At 42.0% G+C, this 12,373-nt stretch overlaps 1 protein-coding gene across 1 annotated transcript in view; it reads right to left on the bottom strand.

The window, feature by feature from the left end:
• Nucleotides 1-12,373, bottom strand: part of LOC137291196 (uncharacterized) — a 29,845-nt gene that overhangs the window by 3,561 nt on the left and 13,911 nt on the right. Inside the window, exons 2-14 of the mRNA XM_067822486.1 lie at nt 8,798-9,073; nt 7,634-7,766; nt 6,730-6,902; nt 5,798-5,937; nt 4,881-5,034; nt 4,511-4,584; nt 3,469-3,676; nt 2,792-2,931; nt 2,339-2,513; nt 1,818-1,976; nt 1,410-1,562; nt 888-975; nt 30-78 (exon numbers count right to left, since the gene is read on the bottom strand). Of these exons, the coding sequence (XP_067678587.1) occupies nt 30-78; nt 888-975; nt 1,410-1,562; nt 1,818-1,976; nt 2,339-2,513; nt 2,792-2,931; nt 3,469-3,676; nt 4,511-4,584; nt 4,881-5,034; nt 5,798-5,937; nt 6,730-6,902; nt 7,634-7,766; nt 8,798-9,073 (1,922 nt within the window). The remainder of the gene's footprint in view (nt 1-29; nt 79-887; nt 976-1,409; nt 1,563-1,817; nt 1,977-2,338; nt 2,514-2,791; nt 2,932-3,468; nt 3,677-4,510; nt 4,585-4,880; nt 5,035-5,797; nt 5,938-6,729; nt 6,903-7,633; nt 7,767-8,797; nt 9,074-12,373) is intronic.

A 12,373-nucleotide genomic window follows, 5' to 3' on the forward strand; every position in this document is an offset into this window, starting at 1 on the left:
TGGAATAGAGTGTAACTGTGGGCACTTACAAAACGCGGGTACGAATATAAATGTCCAGTGTTCCATGATGACCTTGCCCTGGAATGTAGATAGTTGATACATTCAAGCTTCATTACCGCCTCACTGATATAAAGAGTGTATATGTCGAGAGAAAATCATTTCTGCCTGTAGGTTCCAGTTGGAAAGTCGCCTCTGCTTGGAAATTCTGGAAGTGTCCAGAACATGGACAGAACAATATACGGAGTGGATGAAATGGTGCCAGGCTGCTTTCCCGGGTTTGCTAGCGTATCACCAAGTTTTAAATGGGGAACGCTAGCTCATCCTACAAACACCGCAAGGGATTACACCATATCTACATGAGGGAACACCCCAGTTACAGGCAGTTACACATACCATTATACACTAAGATGTAACTACTCAATGTATTATTCAAAAGCTAAATTAACGCACGTTTCATTTCACATTCACGAAGACACCTTAAAGGTCCTGATTTACAATGTGGATCTTAGCTCACTCGACTAGGATATATAAAAAAACTAGTCCGCTTGTTCAGTATTCATGAGATGAAATGGGAGTCCTTGAACAACGTTGCAAACAATAGACAGGTTGTTCCCGGAATATGTCATGTCTTCATTTTCTTCGTGGCTGATGGACTCTCAAGGGGTTAAATCGAAACCAATTTCTACTGTCCCCCGCCGTGATTTTGTTGCAAAATTCGACGTTTCGAGATAGATTCTAGTGTCGTTGTCAAGCACGTCATGAAACTTGCAACAACATTAGAATATAAAAAAAATTATGTCAAAACATCGCCTATGCAGAATATAGAAGTTGTATATCTATAAAATACTCCCATTCTTCGGTTTCTAAGTGCCAGTGAGAGACTTTACCGCTTGACGATGTAAAAACACAAGATGAAGACCGGAATGGATGACATGCACCCGGTGACGGCCAGTATTATCTTCAAAGGACTTGCATCTGACAAAATATTAAAAGGTAGATGTGAGGAATGAATATTCAGAAGTGAATGGTATTTTCTGTGTAACATGTCTGACTGAAGGAGTTGTGTTTACACTATTAACCGCTGATGTGTTAAGGAGTTGACGCTTCTGCAGTTTGTAGGTGTGTTCAAATAACTGGCTTCAAACATTGAACATTCTTAGGCTAAGTTATTAATGATCAGAAAGGTCATTTGGATTTACACTTTCTTGGTAGAGTATAAATTCTAGTACTTTTTTCGGGATTCGAGCCCGTATCCCCAGAGTCTGGCACCTCGCTCGCTCAGCCACCCCGACTTTCAGAAAAATGGAAGTCGGACAACTGGTATTCTAGACCTTGGGTGCTCCTCTGAAAGGTCGTTGACTGAAACCAGTCAATTGGCAGAACAACATTCTATTAAAGAGAGGCCTTACCGTCCTCGACTCGTCCTATAACAGGAGTACTCCAAGGACCTTGAAGGACCTGGGACACCGCCCGGATATTGACCTTGTAGATGGCTCCTGGCTCAAGGTCACGGATGAGGTAGCTGACGGCATCACCGTCAACCACACTGTTTCTCCTGGAATCTAAAGAGAGTTCCACGTTATAAGTCAATATCTCTGATAACGCCAGAGAGCTAACGTCATCACGTTACTTAAGGTGCTGCATAAGACATTACAATATACTTTCTGGATATCGCACAAAGCTTACTTCAACAGATACCGCCACGTGTGTGAATAAAGGACAATGTACTCTCTGAAAGTCACACAAAGCTTCCCTGAACAGTCCTGAAGGTCAGATAAAGCTCACCTGAAAGGCCCTGAAGGTCACACAAAGCTCACCTGAACAGTAGTCATCAGCTTCCGGCACCGGACAGTATGACAGGACATAGCTTGTGATGTAGGCGGGGTTCTGTCGACAGTCGGGGGATCTCCACTCCACGTGAACAGCCAGAGGGGGCTGACTCGGGGAAAGTCGGAACCCATCGGGAGCTGGAGGGACTGCAACAGTCACTCATGCAATGCACCACGAGCACCATTGTACGCGCCATAACACCAATCAGCAGCTGCCTGATGACGTCATACATTGTGCCGTTTTCACACATACACAGATACCTAACAACCGAAGAAAGTAGTCAGAACTTCAACAACAAAATCCGTGGTCCTGGTGTTTACTGTTTCTCGTTGACAATAAACCGCTGACACCTTTGATATATAGATCGTGAATATCACCAACAATATGCAGTCTACTGTGGGATACCTGTCTTGTGACAATAGTGCCACTTAAAATGCATATTTGTCAGGACACACGATGAGATAGTGTAAATGCTTTGACAAGAAGATAAAATATCCTACGAACCAACCTTTGTTATGTGCATAGACACAATACTGCCTCTTGATGGAGCTCCAGACTGGACCCCCAGGGGCAGACAACTGCGCTGAGAAACCCACCGTGAGGCGCTGGTTATGCATAACATGACCGATATCAATGGTCAGATTCTGCTGGTCACATGACACGGTTTCCCACTGGACAGGGGCCTAAAAGTTGAAAACTTTTAATACTGACAGCGCACTAGACTGTTTCACAGTCCCTGAACCACATCATTTCCCCTTCCGTGTAGACCTTTATACAAAGGACCTAAATGAAGCAAGTCTCGATTTCTTTTCAGTTTAAAAGGATTATTTGTTTCTATCAAAATGCACAGTGACAGACCCGTATGCCTTGTAATGCTTCTCGGTAGATATGTATAGAACTGGTTGCGATGTGATATTGTGTCTGGTTGTGTTGTGTTATTGTTTCTGGTTGTGTCGCTCACCTGACACAAGCCGGTCGTATCTGCTGCTTGACACCAATACGCTGCACAGTTATGTAGTTCCCGACCGCCCAAGTCCCAGAGGAAGGTAATGTTGGCGTCACCCTCTCCACCCGCCACCCAAAATTCCCGAGACGTCAATTCTGAAAAAAAAACCGACTTCAGGAGATAATCTTTTCAACATTACAAAGCAACGCGGCGGTATGTACAGAGGCGCGTGGTCAAACGTGGCCTCTTGATGACATGCATCATATGTACCTGATCTCCGTGATGACATGCATCATATGTACCAGACCTTCGTGATGACATGCATCATATGTGCCTGCCCTTCGTGATGACATGCATGCATCATATGTACGTGACCTTCGTGATGATGTGTATCATATTATGTACCTGACCTTCGTGGTGATGTGTATCATATGTACCTGACCTCTTGAGGGTTACTATCATGTATGCCTGACCTCCGTGATGTTGTGTGTCATATGTATTCTGACCTCTTGATGATATGCATCATATAAACCTGACCTCCGTGGTGGTATGTATCATATGCACCTGGCCTCCGTGATGATATGTATCATATGTACCTGGCCTCCGTGATGATATGTATCATATGTACCTGGCCTCCGTGATGATATGTATCATATGTACCTGACCTCCGTGATGATATGTATCATATGTACCTGGCCTTCGTGATGGTATATAAAGTGACGACGTGGGTGACACTCCGACGTTGTTGACCGCAGACACGTTACACCACTGTCCACGGCGGTCACTGGGAATGTCCAGTGTCATCGAGAACCTCCCGGAACCAACACGTCTCTCCTCCTCATCTTCACACTGAACCATGTAGCCTTGCATCTCTCCATTCTCCTCCCCAGGCGACAGGGGCTGTGACCATAAACTTTACATTAGTGCACCCCTACAACCACGCTGCAGTAATCAAACTCACCAAGCGACGTCACACTTCTCTATGGAACACTGTAAGGGACATTCTCGCGATCTTCCATTCTCACGATCACTTACAGTATTCCAAACTTCTCTCACTTGAAGCGATACCCCAATGGGCGTGTAGAGACATGTATAGTCTCTCACGGGACAATAACAGATATCACGTTGTTAAATTCTTAAAACACCATGAAAATATAGCAAGCCCGTGAATGTCCGTGAATCTGCAGAAATCTAGATTTACCAAACTACAACCCAATACAACAGGAGCGAGCTTTCTTGTCTACGTCATTATATCTTAAATGAGCGAGTGAGTAAATTTAGTTTTCCGCCGTTTTAGCATTATTCCAGCAAATATCACGGCAAGGGACAACACAAATGGGCTTCCCACGTTGTACTAAGAGGGAATCGAACTCGGGCCGTTCCGTGACGAGCGTTAACTTCTAGGCTACCCAACCGCCCCAGTTTATGTTTAGAGATGCGGTGTATCCCTGTACGTGAGTGGGTTAGTACCTATCAGGATCAAGGCCTAAAGTGAAAATGAGTCATCGCATGTTATCCTGAGCACAGCCTTGGAATCAAAATCAGGAGAATACTGGGTTTGTACCACGATCTCCGGCACGACTGTGTTATCCTAGGAATCAAAATCAGGAGAGTGCTGGATTCGAAACACGGCCTCCAGATCCTTGTACCACTACGGGACTCTGACAGTTAATTTCTGCCGCATGTACCACTTGGCCGCCAAGTCACTGTACTAATATAGCAACCGGTACGTACCTGCCAGTACACGACAACCCTCCCATCATCAGTTCCAAACACGGCAGGGGATACTCGTGGTGCTCTTTCTGGAGCTGAAAGTGAAGATTTAAACACAGTTTCACTTGTTGTTATCACCATCATCCTTAATCACAGCTATCGAGGTCACTTTGACCCTCAGTCACACGTGACTCCACAACTACCGATTCACGTTGACCCCACACATAAAGAGTAACCTTGGCCCACACGTGCGGAGTCACCGACCTACAACTACCCACACGCACACGTACACCCACACCTACACCTCCACCAACACCTACCGAGACACCTTGACCACGTCTACCGTTTCACCTTGACCCACGTCTACTGTGTCACCTTGACCCACACCTACCGTCGGCTAGCGTCCTAACAGTGACCGGGTTCCCCTGGCTCCAGTACCCAGTTGCTAGGTCACTTTCACGGCCTTGAACTAAGATGGAGTAGATGGTGAATGGATTCAGTTCTCGTAAGATGATCTCTGTAGAATTTGTCTGCCTTGTAGAAATCTAAAACAATAGATTGTTTTTTAAAAATGACTTCTACTGGTTTTATTAGATGCTACTTTCTGGCCTCCGTTAGTTCTGGCGCCAGTAATTGATTCCAACAAGGACATTGCGTCAAAGGTCATACGTATATATACTAAATATTGTAAGCCTTGAAAGATTTCTCTAACAAAGTAGAAAGTCAATCACGCATATATATATATACAATTATTTTAATGGAATATCTCAACAATGCGTAAGATCCATCACACACACACACACACACACACACACACACACACACACACATATATATATATATATATATATATATATATATATATATATATATATATTGTTTTAGATTTCTACAATGCAGACAAAGTCTACAGAGATCATCTTACGAGAACTGAATCCATTCACCATCTACTCCATCTTAGTTCAAGGCCGTGAAAGTGACCTAGCAACTGGGTACTGGAGCCAGGGGAACCCGGTCACTGTTAGGACGCTAGCCGACGGTAGGTGTGGGTCAAGGTGACACAGTAGACCTAGTAGTTGAGATATTCCATTAAAATAATTGTTGGAGTCATTGCATTATTCCATTAGGTTTTCTTACTTGGGTATAAAATACACATAGCGTCTCATACAAATGGTATCATACAAAAGTCAACATAAAAAATGATATAAATTTACAGCTTTCAGGACATGCTGGGAAAAGTTCATGACTTGGATTGGTGTTAAAGATTTCTTGAGTGGATGTTCTGTAGACTCCATCCTGCATGTTTACCTGCTCGACGTTTCCTGATGTAGCTGTATACGTGACACGGTATACATATTCAACGAAATCATCCAGCTGTTGCCATGACAACTGTAGATGCCTTGCCCCCCTTTCGGTGACATGCACGATGTCGACTGGTGGAGGGATAACTGCAATTCAGGTACGGCCCAAATATACTTCGTAACTTACACACGGCACTGCATAGGTACAGTACCTCACCTTTATTGCGTGAAAACTAGGTGTGCTAGTCCTTTTATTAAACAGAGAGCTTTAGGGAGCTGAATTTGTAGATATCACTAATCAAGTTACACTCCAATTTCTTATATAGTTGTATTTTCTTTATGACTACTTCTAAGGAATAACAAATGCTTAAAAGGTCAATAAACAGTCATGTAAGTCATATAAGTCATATAAGGACGTGTGGACAGGCTTCATAATGAACCTCGTTCTTGTTCAGTTTCGAGGTGAAACTGCGCAGCAATTTTGATAAACTGTCGGATTCAGTCATTCAAAACTATTTTGATTTAAGTTTGTCTCAATAATACCTGAATTATGTTGTTATATTCATGCACAGGCGAGTAGTGTTTATGGTGGGGGTACAAATATGATACAGGGTGAGTTGTTTTCCGGTGATGTGATAAAACACGTGCCTGGCTTCGTTCACGTACTTAAACAAAGGGCGTGACCTTCTCGCTGGTTGTACTCGTATCCCCGCCATAAATACAACTCAGTCGTACTTTGTATCATGGGTATTTCTTATGATAATCTCTTTAAATACTGGTGACCTTGACCTTACCATGATACAACAAGTGACCTTGACTAGAAGGAGGTGGTGATGAGCTAGGTGAAACGATAATGTGCTGTAGTAAATTCAACAATATTGGAAAGATCATGTTTGTACGTGTAAGGACCGTTTCAAAGAGCATTCCTACAATACCTACCCACTTCAACTGGTAGCACAGTGAATTCTTTCGACTTCTCGGAAACATTTCTGCGGCTGTGCCATAACAGGATTTGGAAACTGTACGTAGAATACAAACTGTTTCCCGCTGGTAAGGAAAAGTGTCTGCCCAAGTCACACAAGCAAAAGTCCCCCAAAGATTCCACTTCTTTCCTGAAAGTAAAAAATAAGTAAGTGGGCGGGTAGGGCTTTACATGGTCAGTTTGTTCAAAGCGATCTTAGAGCTAAGGTGACCGTAACTCCCATACCTTAACAAGCTGAGGGTGGTCTTCGCGCCAGGGTTGTTTTTGGCACTCAGGCCACAGCAGCGAATATCCCTTGATTCTACTTCTGTACTGAAAGCCAAAAATAGAGTCAGTGAGTGGGCATTGATTCACATCGCACCTTGTAATATTACTCCAATATCAACACTATCCATGCATTTCACCCATGTAGGGAACCTGAATATTCAGCATGACGAACGAACGCTCACCGGAATATCTTACCTGAATGTCTTACCTGAATGTCGTACCTGAATGTCGTACCTGAATGTTAGCATTGAGGAAGTACCATATTTTTTCAGGTAGTATTTGCTTTGAAATTTGAGTGAGTGAGTTTAGTTTTACGCCGCTTTTAGCAATATTCCAACAATACCACGGCGTCGGACTCCAGAAAATGGGATTCACACAATGTACCCATGTGGGGAATCGAACCAGGGCCTTCGGCGTGACGAGCGAACGCTTTATATAACCACTAGGCTACCCTACCGCCTTAAAATGTGATATACATGACGTCGGATTTGTTCAAGACAATGGCAAGTTAACGGCGTATGAGTCACGAAGACGTCATCCCCAGTTTTCCCACATGTACCGGCCCATTGATTGAGATGAAGATGGATATCTCACTGTGGACAGCAGTACACACATCCCAGGATGTCCTCGGGGTGGCGGTACGGTAGAGGCAGGGTGTATGTACACCCCAGCTGTGTCATCCCCGGGGGCACGGTACAGTTCAAGTCCGTGACTGGGGCAAGAGGGTCTGAAATAGAGGAAGTGAGCTGTACTCTGATTGGCTGGCTATATGACCATTTGAATCAGTACTTCCGTTGTAACACACATTTCAAAGTTATGTTTTGAGCAAGAATGTAAATGGGGTGCAAGTTCCAGTCTAGCTTTACCATTTCGGCGAAAGCCAGGGCACAGAAAGGTCAAAGGTTATAAGCAGGGTGAGGCCAGGTCGAACCTGATCTATCTGGTTCCATACAAAATTGAAGTGAGAACACAAAATTGCAAAGTTTCTCCAGTAAATAGTACCTATAATTTCCTCCTGTTAACTAAGCGTTATCCAGTGCTAAAATGGACTATCTATACCACTCATTCGTTCATAAGGATAAACCACAAATTAAAAAATAATTGCCCCGTGTAACTGTTTACACAAATGTAGTAGGCCCACAGTGATTTTTGTGTGTCACCTTCTCCTACTTTGGACATATCATCTCTTCCGTAGGACTTAACACCCACGTAGGACATAGTATCTCCTACGTAGGAAATAATGAGGAAAAAAATATTCCACGGTTGCCTTACTACGCTTCCGTAGATATTTAATTGGCTTGAAATATCTTTTTTTTTAATGTTTCCGTTCGTTTGCGATGTTAAACACTATTTAAACGATACCAACTTAATTTCTGTAATGTATTTTCAAGAAAATGCGAAATGCAGTCCCCAGCTGTCCCCAGAATATCCCTGTCAACCGTTGAGTGGTATAATAACCATGATCATCCATCAGTAACTAGGTGCATTGTCTGGCTTTACGTCATATTCTACTACGCTATACTTAGAGGTCACGTTGACGCTTAAATGTATATGTTAGATTTAAGAGAGTAAGAATTAGCCGACAGAAAGTAGAGAATAGACTATGGGCATAAAATGTAGCAGCTCACAGAATTATTTATTATTATGAATTAACTAATCGAATTATTAATGGATTAATGGACCTTCAACCTCGAAATACTGATAAAGTCGGAGGTTGATCAAAAGGTGTCTATTGTATACTGGTAGGCCGTTACTCACAGTCCACATCAACCCACGCATAACCCAGGTCAAAGTCCCCACCCGCGGTGGAAAGGGTACAGTAGTACATGCCGGCGTCAGAGAGGGACGTCACCTTCACCTTTATCGTCGCCGACGTCGCTGTCTGATTCACAACCCTACCGATGGAGGCGTTGGAGTGTGCATGTCGTATCCTGATAGATGAGGAGCTGACGCGCAAACTGTCGTTTGTGATGACGCATTCAAACACAATCGTTTCTCCGATAAATGCTGGATCAATTTTGGTTCCCTGGAGTTCTAGAACAAAGAACAGGGAAAGAGAACGATCACCTGACCGCATTGTGATCCAATTATACTGACAGCTAGTCTCTGAAATGGATGTATTTTACTGAAAAAAAGTTCATAGTGAAAAAACACACAATATAATAAAATGGAGCCCTGAGACTTTCTTCATTTTCAGAAGTTATGGAAATCTAGACTTGCCACATTTTCTAGACTTGCCTGGGCTTTCCTGGATATATATACTTCAGGTTCTGTACGACAGACTATGTGATCCAATTAGACTAACAGCTAGTCTCTGAAATGAACATATTTTACTGAAAAACGTTCATAGTGAAATAACAATATAATGAAATGGAGCCCTGAGACTTTCTTCATTTTCAGAAGCTATGGAAATCTAGACTTGCCATACTTTCTAGACTTTCTTGGATATATATACTTCAGGGTCTGTACGACAGACTATGATCCAATCTGACTTGTTCAAAATGGTTATATAATCCTTGGTCCCGTTGCACAAAGCTGTCCCAGCGCTAAGTTGTCATAACTCCGGTGCATTTTACCATCGGCTTGTAAACTTTGAATCTAGTATAACTGCTATACACTCTTGGACCTTGCATATAACTGTCATATACTCCTGGGACCTTAGACAAATATTATATGCCCCTTGACCATATATTATGGTTATATACATTTGGACCTAGCGTAACTGCTATATATTCCTGGACCTTACATTACTGTTATACACTCCTGGAACTTATGTTACTGTTATATACTCCTGGAACTTATGTTACTGTTACATACTCCTGGAACTTATGTTACTGTTATATACTCCTGGAACTTATGTTACTGTTATATACTCCTGGAACTTATGTTACTGTTATATACTCCTGGAACTTATGTTATTGTTATATACTCCTGGAACTTATGTTACTGTTATATACTCCTGGAACTTATGTTACTGTTATACACTCCTGGAACTTATGTTACTGTTACATACTCCTGGAACTTATGTTACTGTTATACACTCCTGGAACTTATGTTACTGTTGTATACTCCTGGAACTTATGTTACTGTTGTATACTCCTGGAACTTATGTTACTGTTGTATACTCCTGGAACTTATGTTACTGTTATATACTCCTGGAACTTATGTTACTGTTATATACTCCTGGAACTTATGTTACTGTTACATACTCCTGGAACTTATGTTACTGTTATATACTCCTGGAACTTATGTTACTGTTACATACTCCTGGAACTTATGTTACTGTTATATACTCCTGGAACTTATGTTACTGTTATATACTCCTGGAACTTATGTTACTGTTATATACTCCTGGAACTTATGTTATTGTTATATACTCCTGGAACTTATGTTACTGTTACATACTCCTGGAACTTATGTTACTGTTATATACTCCTGGAACTTATGTTACTGTTATATACTCCTGGAACTTATGTTACTGTTATATACTCCTGGAACTTATGTTATTGTTATATACTCCTGGAACTTATGTTACTGTTACATACTCCTGGAACTTATGTTACTGTTATATACTCCTGGAACTTATGTTACTGTTACATACTCCTGGAACTTATGTTACTGTTACATACTCCTGGAACTTATGTTACTGTTATATACTCCTGGAACTTATGTTACTGTTACATACTCCTGGAACTTATGTTACTGTTATATACTCCTGGAACTTATGTTACTGTTATATACTCCTGGAACTTATGTTACTGTTATATACTCCTGGAACTTATGTTATTGTTATATACTCCTGGAACTTCTGTTACTGTTATATACTCCTGGAACTTATGTTACTGTTATATACTCCTGGAACTTATGTTACTGTTACATACTCCTGGAACTTATGTTACTGTTATACACTCCTGGAACTTATGTTACTGTTATACACTCCTGGAACTTATGTTACTGTTATACACTCCTGGAACTTATGTTACTGTTATATACTCCTGGAACTTATGTTACTGTTATATACTCCTGGAACTTATGTTACTGTTATATACTCCTGGAACTTCTGTTACTGTTATATACTCCTGGAACTTATGTTACTGGTATATACTCCTGGAACTTATGTTACTGTTATATACTCCTGGAACTCATGTTACTGTTATATACTCCTGGAACTTATGTTACTGTTATATACTCCTGGAACTTATGTTACTGTTATACACACCTGGAACTTATGTTACTGTTATACACTCCTGGAACTTATGTTATTGTTATATACTCCTGGAACTTATGTTACTGTTATATACTCCTGGAACTTATGTTACTGTTATATACTCCTGGAACTTATGTTACTGTTATATACTCCTGGAACTTATGTTATTGCTACATACTCCTTGACTGACCAAACATGTTGCATACAGCTAGGTTGTAACACTCCCATGTCCATACAGCTAGGTTGTAACACTCCCATGTCCATACAGCAAGGTTGTAACACTCCCATGTGCATACAGCTAGGTTGTAACACTCCCATGTCCATACAGCTAGGTTGTAACACTCCCATGTGCATACAGCTAGGTTATAACACTCCCATGTGCATACAGCTAGGTTGTAACTCTCCCATGTGCATACAGCTAGGTTGTAACACTCCCATGTCCATACAGCTAGGTTGTAACACACCCATGTACATGCAGCAATGTTGTAACACTCCCATGTCCATACAGCTAGGTTGTAACACTCCCATGTGCATACAGCTAGGTTGTAACACTCCCATGTCCATACAGCTAGGTTGTAACACACCCATGTCCATACAGCTAGGTTGTAACACTCCCATGTGCATACAGCAAGGTTGTAACACTCCCATGTCCATACAGCTAGGTTGTAACACTCCCATGTGCATACAGCTAGGTTGTAACACTCCCATGTGCATACAGCTAGGTTGTAACTCTCCCATGTCCATACAGCTAGGTTGTAACACTCCCATGTCCATACAGCTAGGTTGTAACACTCCCATGTGCATACAGCTAGGTTGTAACACTCCCATGTGCATACAGCTAGGTTGTAACACTCCCATGTGCATACAGCTAGGTTGTAACACTCCCATGTCCATACAGCTAGGTTGTAGCACTCCCATGTCCATACAGCTAGGTTGTGGCACACCCATGTGCATACAGCTAGGTTGTAGCACTCCCATGTCCATACAGCTAGGTTGTAACACACCCATGTGCATACAGCAAGGTTGTAACGCTCCCATGTGCATACAGCTAGGTTGTAACACTCCCATGTGCATACAGCTAGGTTGTAACACTCCCATGTGCATACAGCTAGGTTGTAACACACCCA

Source organism: Haliotis asinina, chromosome 7 (assembly GCF_037392515.1).
Source record: "Haliotis asinina isolate JCU_RB_2024 chromosome 7, JCU_Hal_asi_v2, whole genome shotgun sequence".
NCBI classification, from domain to species: domain Eukaryota; kingdom Metazoa; phylum Mollusca; class Gastropoda; order Lepetellida; family Haliotidae; genus Haliotis; species Haliotis asinina.